Source organism: Argentina silus (assembly GCF_951799395.1).
Source record: "Argentina silus genome assembly, chromosome: 5".
In the NCBI taxonomy this organism is placed as follows: Eukaryota; Metazoa; Chordata; class Actinopteri; order Argentiniformes; family Argentinidae; genus Argentina; species Argentina silus.
In genome coordinates, this window is record NC_139659.1 from 17,634,322 (window position 1) to 17,646,548 (window position 12,227).

At 48.0% G+C, this 12,227-nt stretch overlaps 1 protein-coding gene across 4 annotated transcripts in view; it reads right to left on the reverse strand.

The window, feature by feature from the left end:
- The window catches only part of mef2ca (myocyte enhancer factor 2ca), a 19,263-nt gene extending 7,411 nt beyond the window's left edge, over nt 1–11,852 (reverse strand). For 2 of the 4 annotated variants that reach the window (XM_083669645.1, XM_083669642.1), the window contains exons 1-4: nt 11,729–11,852; nt 8,062–8,243; nt 1,993–2,178; nt 1,067–1,270 (exon numbers count right to left, since the gene is read on the reverse strand). In XM_083669645.1, coding sequence (XP_083525771.1) covers nt 1,067–1,270; nt 1,993–2,046 — 258 coding nt within the window. In that variant the 5' untranslated portion in view covers nt 2,047–2,178; nt 8,062–8,243; nt 11,729–11,852. Of the gene's footprint in view, nt 1–1,066; nt 1,271–1,992; nt 2,179–7,519; nt 7,795–8,061; nt 8,244–11,728 lie in introns of those variants that run through there. The other 2 variants (XM_083669644.1, XM_083669643.1) reach the window with 2 other exon arrangements.
- Nucleotides 11,853–12,227: the final 375 nt, after the last annotated feature.

Sequence of the window (12,227 nt, forward strand, 5' to 3'; positions counted from 1 at the left end):
CCTCATTCACTCAGAAGGGAGAGCAGAAGGGAAAGGGGAAGGAGAAAAAAGAGGTGAAAAGATGAAAAGAGCAGAAGGGGAGTCAGGGAAGAGAGGAAATGGAGGGACAACATGAGATCAGGGGAGGAAATGACGAGGTGAAGATTAAAGAAGAGCTTCAAGATGGGAAGAAAAGGGAAGAGAGGAAGAGAATGGAGGAGAGGAGAGGAGAAGAGGGGTAACGTGGCGAGTGTTATACGTGTGTTAGAGAGATGAGAGGCAGCATGGTGAGATTACGGTAATGAGGTAAATGGGATTATCGTAGATTACAAGGGGATTACCCTAGGCCTGACGGGGCTGGCTAAGAAGCCATATGGGGGGCCGGGTGGGGGGGGGGGGGGGGGGGGCATCAGAGACACACACACAGACCAGTCTCGGCCTATGGCTAAGACAACCATGGCCATGATACACTATGGTCATAACACAGCCCCCTCACATGGTCCACGGCATGCCCAATCAACACAGAGCTCCTCTAGTTCTAATCAGATCCTCTTCTCAGCTCCTGAGCTCTCTGTAGCTCACCCATGCCCCTTGCACTGACCGGTACACACTGCACCTCTTCTTTCACTGTCCCCCCCCCCCCCCCCCTCCACCCCCACCTCCCACCTCTCCTCTTAGCTGTCAGTGTTCCAGAATCAGACCTGTAACCTATTAACCTTTTATATGGTGTGCTGGTTTACCCTGTAGAAGGGCTGTCTGTGTGTGTGTGTGTGTGTGTGTGTGCGTGTGTGTGTGTGTGTGTGTGTGTGTGTGTGTGTGTGTGTGTGTGTGTGTGTGTGTGCGTGTGCGTGTGCATGTATGTGTGTGTGTGTGTGTGTGTGTGTGTGTGTGTGTGTGTGTGTGTGTGTGTTGTGTCTGCCATCAGGTTTCTCTTAACACCCCTTACATAACTGATGCCAGCTGACCCCAGGTTCAGTCTCGCACACATTAGCCTCTCTGAGCCCTGCGTAAGACAACCACACCCACACACTGTTGTTAGGTAAAGGTATTCTAAAAGCACGTTCTATCCCCAACGTTAGAACCTCACCTCCACGATGTCCGAGTTGGTTCTGCTCTCGTGGGGCTCGTTGTACTCGGTGTACTTGAGCAGCACCTTGTCCATGTCCGTGCTGGCGTACTGGAACAGCTTGTTGGTGCTGTTGAAGATGATGAGGGCGATCTCACAGTCACAGAGGACGCTCAGCTCATAGGCCTTCTTCATCAGACCAAACTTACGCTTGGTGAACGTCACCTACAGAGAGAGAGAGAGAGAGAGAGAGAGAGTGGTGGTGGGGGGGGGGACACATAGTGGGGGAGGGGGAGAGGACACAGAGAGATGGGCGAGATTCAAAAGAAAGAGTATATGTAAAAGTCCACTGCGTTGCAATTGTACATCTGCATTTCTCTTATTTGCTGTACTTTAATATGTTGCGTGCTGAACATAGTTACAGGATCATTCACAGCATGTTATTGTGTTTGTTGTGCCTCAACAATGCATTCAAAATTATCATCAGGGGATTCATAAAGCTGTATTGTATGTAATTGAATTTAGTGGTATACAGTGTGATGTCTACATGATGTGAATCTGATGACATTGACGTCTTGGAGCATTACAGCTTAACTAGAGACCTACAGTATCTCACTTCAGGATGCCAAGTGGTTTAAATGAGGATAGAGTCATCACACACACACACACACACACACACACACAGGACTCCCAGACAGAGACACCAAGGAGGGAGAGCAGGGAGGTCAGTCCTGCCCTGCACCAGGGGTCAGGAAGCACATGTGAGAGCATTTCCTGTCATAACAGGAAGAGAGCAACCACTCCCCCCAGGCCTGTGTGTGGGTGGGTGTGTGTGTGTGTGTGTGTGTGTGTGTGTGTGTGTGGTGTGTGTGTGTGTGTGTGGTGTGTGTGTGTGTGTGTGTGTGTGTGTGTGTGTGTGTGTGTGTGTGTGTGTGTGCGTCATTTACCTGTCTGTTACGTTCGTCCATGATTCGGGCTATCTGAATCTTTTTTCTCCCCATCTTTGCTCCTTCTGTCTCTTTCTGTTATTTCCAAGTCTTGTTCTTCTTTCGTCCCTTGCTTCTCTTCCAAATCCCCACAACAGCCTTCTCTCTATTATTCTCCTCTCAGTTCCCAACCTCTGGCAGTCGCTCCTTAAAGAGACAGAGATAGAGAGAGAGAGAGGGGGGGGGGGGGGGGGGGGGGGTTATCATCAGATAAAACAACATAAAATGCACAAGCACAAATACAGTACACACACATCCAGTACACACACATCCAGTACACACACATCCAATACACACACATACAGTACACACACATCCAGTACACACACAACCAGTACACACACACACACACACACACACACACACATACAGTTCACACACATCCAGTTCACACACATCCAGTACACACCCAGCAGTGCGTGTGGAGAGGTCACAGTGGTTAGACTGCATGTGACTGTGTGACTGACTAAAGAGTTGATAAGTCAACAGCTTGACCTGAGAGCAGAGAATCAATCACTGATTCAAACAGTTCATCTCCGCCAGAGGTCAACGTCAACACAACGTCACATCTGTTCACAGAGAGTAAAGACATATTGTCCATGCTAATGCTAAGAGAGAAGAGTAGAGCAGCGTAGATGTTCTCCAATGTAAAAGGGTCTCTGTGCTCTCTCTCTCTCTCTCCCCCCCCTCCCCTCCCCGCCCTCTCTCTCTCTCTCTCCCCCCCCCCCCCTCCCCCGCCCTCTCTCTCTCTCTCCCCCCCCCCCTCCCCTCCCCGCCCTCTCTCTCTCTCCCCCCCCCCCTCCCCTCCCCTCCCCGCCCTCTCTCTCTCCCCCCCCCCTCCCCTCTCCCCTCCCCGCCCTCTCTCTCTCTCTCTCTGTCCTCTGGGTGTTGCCTACTGTTCCTTAGGGAGGAAGTGAGACAAAGAAGCCTATCAGAATGCAAATGATAAGGCACTGGCCAGTGCAGCTGTGTGTGTGTGTGTGTGTGTGTGTGTGTGTGTGTGTGTGTGTGTGTGTGTGTGTGTGTGTGTGTGTGTGTGTGTGTCTGTCTGTGTTTCTGTCTTTGATCTTCTCTCACGGGCCACCATGTCTAAGACCTTGTGACACATATAATCCACACCTGAGCCTGGTCATACACACTTACATAGGAGTACAGTCCTAGGAGTAACCCTCGCCCTGACTCTACTTTTTAACCCTAACCCTAACCCTAACCCTAACCCTAACCCCACAATCCATAACCTAACCGCAACCCACATCCTTACTGGTGAATAGAGAATAGAGGACTGGGACGTAGTCTTAAGGCAGTGGTGACAGCGATACACTCCCCTGCTTTGCTGCTCCGTATAGCGATAGCATTGCAGAGTCGTAAAACAGGGAAACAAGGTCTCGTATCCTCTTGGGTAAAAGAGTACATCCCTCCCTCCATCCCTCTATCCCTTCGTCTGTTAATCAGTTCACTCTGTCTCTAATGGGCAACCGGAGAAGGAGATGTAGAGGAGAGACCACAACGAAGAGAGATGGAGAGATATCTCAAATGAAGACGGGGAGCTCCTAATATACTGTATGATACTCAAATGGAAAGAATGATAGGGGGAGAGTAGGAACAAAATGCAGCTCACCTTGTTCAGGGATGCTGACTGTGTGTGTGTGTGTGTGTGTGTGTGTGTGTGTGTGTGTGTGTGTGTGTGTGTGTGTGTGTGTGTGTGTGTGTGTGTGTGTGTGTGTGTGTGTGTGTGAGAGACAGAGAGAGAGAGACACTGTGGGCCATGTGAGCTCTCTACCTGTGTGTTGCTTCTTAAGAGGAGCTTAAGCACCTGGGTCAGGGCATCAGATAGACAGCCCACACACACACACACACACACACACACACACACACACACACACACACACACACACACACATTTCCCCTGGCAGCTTACTGCCATCACTGGAGCAGAAGGCTAGAGCACTGCTTGAGGAACGTGAGGGCTCAGAGAGAGAGAGAGAGAGAGGGGGGGGGGGGGGGGTCACAAGGAAAGCACGTTTGTGTCACAGGCAGGTACTGCCCTAATTTCTCTATTACGTTCCCCCATCATCATCATCCTCATCATCATCATCGTCATCGTCACTAATCAGCTGACTTGAGTGCCTGTCCGTTTTCCACCTGGTACCACTCAGTGAACCCAGCCCCACGGTTGTTTTCTTGTCTAAGACAGATGTTTGTTGATGCCGCTCTGTGAGACTTGCATGACTGAATTGCATAGTTTCCTAGCGTCGCTGTGGGGGGTTAACAAACAGTCTAGCGGTCTGGTTATTGCTCTGATTTGATATTTCAGCACAAGACCTCCTGCTAGAGGACATGTTCTCAATGTGTTACTGTCACATTTCGTGCCAGCCACGATATCCAAACGGCACGAATTAAAAACAAGCACAAACATGGCAATATGGAAGTGAGTCAGTCAGTCAGTCAGTCAGTCAGTCAGTCAGTCAGTCAGTCAGCCAGTCAGTCAGTCAGTCAGTCAGTCAGTCAGTCAGTCAGTCAGCCAGTCAGTCAGTCAGTCAGTCAGTCAGTCAGTCAGTCAGTCAGTCAGTGAGTGAGGCTGCCTCTTTGTTTCAGGAGTCTCTGACGAACAAACTCAGCATTTCAGAGTATCAAGAGTGGGGGTTTAGGCCAGTACATGGATTTCTGCTTTCAAGGGAAGACAGCGTCTGACCTAAAAACAGTGTGTGCGTGTGTGTGTGTGTGTGTGTGTGTGTGTGTGTGTGTGTGTGTGTGTGTGTGTGTGTGTGTGTGTTTCCCACTGTGAGTGTGTTCCTACTTTGAGGATGTGACGTAGACACCGTTCTCTGTATACACCAAGCCAGGATGACGGCAGTTCTCCACCCAAATCCTCCTTCACACACACACACACACACACACACACACACACACACACACACACACACACAGACACACACACACACACACACACACACACATAGGCACACACACACATGCACACCACACATTTCCTCCGCTATTTATAGACTACAAGTAAACCGAAAGAAAATGAACTTTTTACCCCAAACAACAAAAGCAGTATCTGGTTCACAGACAGAGAGAGTGAAAGACTGAGAGATGCCCAGAGACAGACGGAGCCAGTAGAACTAGAGCACACGAATGGACCACAGCCACACAGCATGAGTCCTCATTTACCCCAACCTTCTCTGTACTAACACAATACGCATCGCTCCTCTACCCATTCACTTGCTCTCACGATAACACACACACACACAAAGACATACCGACACACACACACACACACACACACCGACACACACACACACACACACCGACACATTCACACACCGACACCGACACCGACACCAACACCGACCGACACACACACACACACACACACACACACACACACACACACACACACACACACACACACACACACACACACACACCATCCAGAGAGAGAGAGCTGGAGCAGAAATAGTGCAGTGAATGCAGACAGAGTGGAGAGGAGCAGACAGACTGTGTATTCTGGGGCTGGAGAGAGCAACAGTGGGTAACGGGTGGCAATGCCCTTGTATTCCTTGGCAGGACACCCTACATGTCTCTGTCGGAGTGAGGGGGAGGGTGGGGGGGTGAGGGTGGGGGTTCAGGGACTGGAAGTTGGGAGCCCGGGGAGGGGGCACAGAGAGGGCAGGAGGGGATAGGTGGGGGTGATTGCGGGGCAGTGGATGCACTGAGAACTAGGCCTATATATAATATCATCTACAGTACTTAAATCCCCAAATCAGATATTCCACCAGGTTTCCCCCTGCTGATGCAGAAATAGAATCATACTATCACTTCATCGTGCAGGAGGGAGCCGTGTGGCAAAGTACACGATTTGGGACTATATCTGCATCATACAGTTGAAGAAGCCGGCAAATAGAGTACATCCTTCAAACTAAAAGTTATAAATAAGATAGACATTTTCACCTTTTTTCACCTCACTCTCAACTGTGACCACATGACACCCTATAAATACCTCTCTAACACACGTAGCATAGGGGGTTTCTGATTACCTCTGGCTACATGCTGCTGCCTCACAAAGACTCCTCTGTTCTCATCACTCTGCTCTGACTGGAGGAAATAATAACACGATGCACTCAATTGGCCATTTCACCCTGGTGACAAAGATAAATGACATTTACTCGAAAACATTTGAGTCTTTGGGCAACAGCCAGTTGTGTCGAGTGAGAGTCTTACAAGAGTGTGTGTACTGTATGTACTGTGTGTGTGTGTGTGTGTGTGTGTGTGTGGGTGTGTGTGTGTGTGTGTGTGTGTGTGTGTGTGTGTGTGTGTGTGTGTGTGCGCGTGCGTGTGTGTGTGTTCAATTCTCTATGGTGAGAGAAGAGTCTCTTATTGCAAAAACACAGGGAGCAAGAGAGATTATTGGGGTTCTCTTTTTATTTCCCCTCGAACAAACGCAGAAAATGTCTGAAATATGCTTTTGAAGTTCCAAAATCAAATACTGTGTGAAAATATTGGACATGTTGATGTGTCACTATCCAGGAGCTACAATGACTTCAGGTCTAGTCAATTCTACTCATTGACCTCCACTACACTTGGCTGTCCTTCTCACACCCAGAACCATTGTGTGATGTCACAGCGCCAGGCATAGCTGTGTTCTGATTAGACAGTACTGAGAGGTCAGATACTGTATGACCCCTGGGGAGAGGGTGTATCAGAGTAGTGGCCCGTTGCCACGGCTCCAGGGTCAGCTCTCCTTGCCATATTCCTAATGGTTAAGGTTAGGATTTGACAGTGGGAAACCCCATAGCCAGTGGCTGCATCACAACTATTGTATTGTATTACAATACATTTCTATCATCATCCCCTTTCTCTTGGTGTCCATATCCCTGATCCTGTGGAGCTGCAGGTGTGCAGGCTTTTGTTTCAGCCGAACACACCAGATTACATTTTGTATTATAATTGAATATGATTTCAAATTACAAACGTCTAACGATGATGATTTAACCTCAAATACCACGAATACCTTAACCCTAACCCTAACCCGAATAAGTATTGAAGTATAGGAAGAAGTTTTTACCCAACATCATATTTTGGGGGCTGTGTTCTGCATTGCTCTATCGATTTGATGATTAAAAAAAGAAGACATTCTTTGCGGGTACCATTACTCATTACAATAAAGCCATATTTGACTCATGAATCAACTGTACGTCATCTACTTAATTGTCAGCAGTGAGGATATGAGACATGGCCAATCAAGGAAGGGAACACTGCAATGTGAATGAATAGCTAAACTTAAAGAACATTGTGTTTTGTTAATTTATTACCAAGCTATTATCATATGTAATACCTCATATAGGCCTACGAGTTCAGAGACCTAAACGCGTTTAAAGTCAAGTCTGGAATGATCTTGCTTTGGAACACAAAATCTGTGCGCAACTTGTCAATAGCTCACATGCGTAAACTTGGTCTCAAAACCACGATGATAACACGCACTTACTTTACTCCGCATGGGGCTGGTGTGTCTTTTTTAGAGTCCACTAACACAGACGTTTTCGCGAGCCTTGTCCGGTTGAACCGTGCAGCGGAAGAGCAGTCTTTGCGCGTCAGCTAGTTAAAATAGCAATTCAATTTAACTCCAGAGTCATGACGATATACGGTGATGGAACAGCGACAGCAGGAGAAACGATAAGCTCAAACTCCCCGTCTCCTCACCAGGTTTGAAGTTGAAGGAGAGAAGACCGAGTCGAGTCCTCCTAGCAGGTCCTGACTTAGTGAGTGAGGGAGAGAGTGATTGCCCGGGAAAGGAGGAGGGGAAGGAAAGGGGGATTATCCCACTAATGTTTGTTTTCCCGTTGGTTGGCGATGTGCGACACTTCCACAGCTCGCTTGCACCTTCACTAACCCCCCCCCGCCCCACACACACACACACACCCACACACAGTAAGGGGTATGGTCAATATGTGCACCAATGTGACAAGCCACTGACACTCTCAGTACATTTCCATTTCAGTTCTTAAGCTGTGGACATCTTGAACTTACCAGTCAATCACTTGCACATGTCCTTCTGCTAAATCTTCAACCCCAGATCCCTCTGTGTTCCGGACCTGTCGGTGCTTCAATCTTTGTTTCTGTCTGTCTGTCTGTCTGTGTTTACCATCCAGATTTTCAGCTCTCCATCAGTGAATCCCTTAGGGCACCTGGTCCTTAGGTTTACTGAGCACCTGAGAAACAATGAGCAGCATGAGGGGACAGCTGGTGCTGATATAACAACGTAGCATGTGTTTCTACAGACACAGGCAGGGCCATTTCAGCCACATATGGGCTGACACAGCATACACCTGGAGTTGTGATCCTCACCCAGATGTATAGTTAGAAGCAAATTGATAGTGTATGGCACAGTTATGTTGGCGACTGGATGCTGTGCAGGGGGAATTCCACCATAGGGTGGGAGTAAGCATAGAGAATTGACCAGATTTCTGTTCAAAATCAGCATGGAAAAAACAAGCGATTTATGGACCGTTCCACCTCCGACAGAATCCCGATTTAATGGCTTAATATACACAAATTTAGTTAATGAAGGAATGTCAGTGGCACAAAAATGCATGAAGTATTGGCCTATATAGCTCACTGGCGCCTTGCAGTGAAAGCTTTTGGTAACTGTACCTGTTTACTGAATCCGAACCAGTGTGATGGAAGGACAGATGGAGTTATGCAATTACTCTCATGCTGGTTCTACTAGTACTTCTATCTGGTCTTTCTCTCTCTCTCTCTCTCTCTCTCTCTCTCTCTCTCTCTCTCTCTCTCTATCTCTCTCTCTCTCACACACACACACACACACACACACACACATACACAAACACACTGGAGTGTTTTTCAGTGCAAATATCCCGCCCCCCCCCTCCACAAAGCTGCCAAGTGTGGGTAAGGTCATTGCATGAACCTTGCTAGCTAGCACACTAGCATACTCACAGGAGCCATGGACAGTGTAGGTACATCTGCATAGATGTATATTTGGAATCCCATCCCATGGATGTTTTATGAGAGATAATCTCTTTGCTGTTGTCATTGAAAGATGCATTTACTGTATGTAATGCAAGGTGGCACAGGTGTGGAAGTCTGTGTGTATTTGTGCGTCCCATGGGAGTCTAGTTTGGTCATTATTGGTCGACACCAGTCTCCCTAGAGCGCTACGCCTGTCATCAATTATGGATGGGCCTGTTGGAAACATGGTTCCTTTTGTTGTGTGCTGGGATCCTGTTTCACCGATGGACCGGCAGCATGGAAACTCCCTGAGAAAGATGCAGTGTTTTCTAATGTTCTCTCACCTGGCAAAGCTACTGTCATTGTTACATTGTTCCCTTTCACTTGCATCACTGAGTTCTCACATGCACACACACCAGATACACACACGCATGCACACACACACAGACACAGACACACACACACACAGAGACACACACAGACACACACGTACACAGACACACGCATAAACTGGTAAGACAGGTGAGACAGCAGTAACAACAAAGGAACAGTACTGCCAGAGTATAGTACCAGTATAGTACCACCCAGCCAAACAAAAGGGGTCTTTACAAGCTCTAGACCGACAGGTATGGCAAAGCATGGGCTATAATCTAACCAAACTACTGCCTGAGCCGACAGGTACTGTTAGAAAGAACTGTAAAGAAAATAAGAAGTGAAGTGCAGTAAATAAGTGTGCTGCTATCATGCAGTTAATGCTGTAAGCCGTGGTGATTATGCCCTCCCCTGAGGTCATGGCAAAGAGGTCAGAGGTCACTGTTAAACAGGGGTCTGAATATCAGAGGTCATTGAACAGAGGTCAAAGGAAGACTGCAATTAGTATGTTTGTTGTCAACATGGGTATACATTTTTCCAAATGGAGGTCCATTTTTCCAAATGGACCTCCGGATTGCTCCAACATCAGAAGAACAATGACATTGTTTAGTTTGTTTGTAATCCCTGATTAGTGTTTGTTATGTTCAGAGCCCCTCAATACATTGTGTCCCTGGATTGAGCCCTGGATTGTGGCATGGCTTGAATAGGGCCCTACAGTATAGTACCACCCAGCCCTACGGTGTAGTACCACCCAGCCCTACAGTATAGTACCACCCAGCCCTACAGTATAGTACCATCCAGCCCTACAGTATAGTACCACCCAGCCCTACGGTGTAGTACCATCCAGCCCTACAGTATAGTACCACCCAGCCCTACGGTGTAGTACCACCCAGCCCTACAGTATAGTACCACCCAGCCCTACAGTATAGTACCACCCAGCCCTACAATGTAGTACCATCCAGGACTACAGTATAGTACCACCCAGCCTTACAGTATAGTACCACCCAGCCCTACAGTGTAGTACCATCCAGCCTAACAGTATAGTACCACCCAGCCCTACAGTATAGTACCACCCAGCCCTACAGTGTAGTACCATCCAGCCTAACAGTATAGTACCACCCAGCCCTACAGTATAGTACCACCCAGCCCTACGGTGTAGTACCATCCAGCCCTACAGTATAGTACCACCCAGCCCTACGGTGTAGTACCACCCAGCCCTACAGTATAGTACCACCCAGCCCTACAGTATAGTACCACCCAGCCCTACAATGTAGTACCATCCAGGACTACAGTATAGTACCACCCAGCCTTACAGTATAGTACCACCCAGCCCTACAGTGTAGTACCATCCAGCCTAACAGTATAGTACCACCCAGCCCTACAGTATAGTACCACCCAGCCCTACAGTGTAGTACCATCCAGCCTAACAGTATAGTACCACCCAGCCCTACAGTATAGTACCACCCAGCCTTACAGTATAGTACCACCCAGCCCTACAGTGTAGTACCATCCAGGACTACAGTATAGTACCACCCAGCCTTACAGTATAGTACCACCCAGCCCTACAGTATAGTACCATCCAGTACCACCCAGGCCTGTAGTGTGTGTCTCTCTGTCCCAGCCTGTTGTGTGATTGACTCCTGCAGCTGTGACTCTATCTCTCAGCCTCAGTATGTGACAGCCAGGACATGCCACAGAGAGAGACACCCTCAGCCAACCACACACACAGGTGACAGATGGCTGTAGAGCTGTGGCTGAAGTACCTCACTTTAAAACTGACTTCATCTTCAAACTTTTTCATTTGTTTTCTGTTTTAGTCTTTCTCTCCTTTGTCAGTCAGTGTACTCTGGCAAGTACTGTACTGTATGATACATCTCTATAGACTCCCAAACACATTGTTGACCATTTTCTAAAGTATTTCAAAAGGAGTTCTCTAAAGCATTCTCAACCTCAAAATCAATTTGAGTTCCATTGCCATTGTGTTAGTTATGGCTTCAGATTCACTTCTTCATTTTTGGGAAAGATCACAAATCATTCATAGCCTCCAGTACCTAATTTATATTCAGCAGATAAAACCATAATCAACGCACTCTCCACTTCCATCTGCGTACAGTATACTCCATTCCATATGAAAAAGCACCGTCTGATCAAGGCCAGACATGCACACACACTCTCTCACTCTTCCTTGCTGTCCATGTTGCCTTGCTCTCCCTGGTGTCTACATTTCTACCCAAGACCTCAAAAGTAACGTGAAACCTCAAAGGGAACTATGAGTTTTGAGGTCCACACGCACACACACACACACACACACACACACACACACACTAACACACTCACATTAACACAAACTCACCAGCGCAGTTTCTTCACCTGGAAGGTTTCCCTACAGCTCCAGCTGTGGGTCAAGTCAGTCAATCCTTTATATCGAAAAAGACAGATGAAAAAGAGGTGTAAACGTATAAAGCCAGACCAGCTGGCTTTGAGAACCCTGAGATGGGCTGCGTGTGGCTCGGTAGTCAGTGCACACTGAGGGTAGGTGCAAACTCAGCCACCACCAGCATCAGCTAACACACACACTCTCTCGCGGACACACACACACACACACGCACACACACACACACGCACACACACACATGCACACCCTGTGACCTCCTCTGTGTCCGTGCTAGTTGAGTGCGTGTCTGTGGCAGAGGCCTAGTCACCTGTTGCTGTCATTCTGGATATATATTTAGATGTGAGGTGTCGCTGACGCTGTGTGTGTGTGTGTGTGTGTGTGTGTGTGTGTGTGTGTGTGTGTGTGTGTGTGTGTGTGTGTGTGTGTGTGCGTGTGTGTGTGTGTGTGTGTGTGTGTG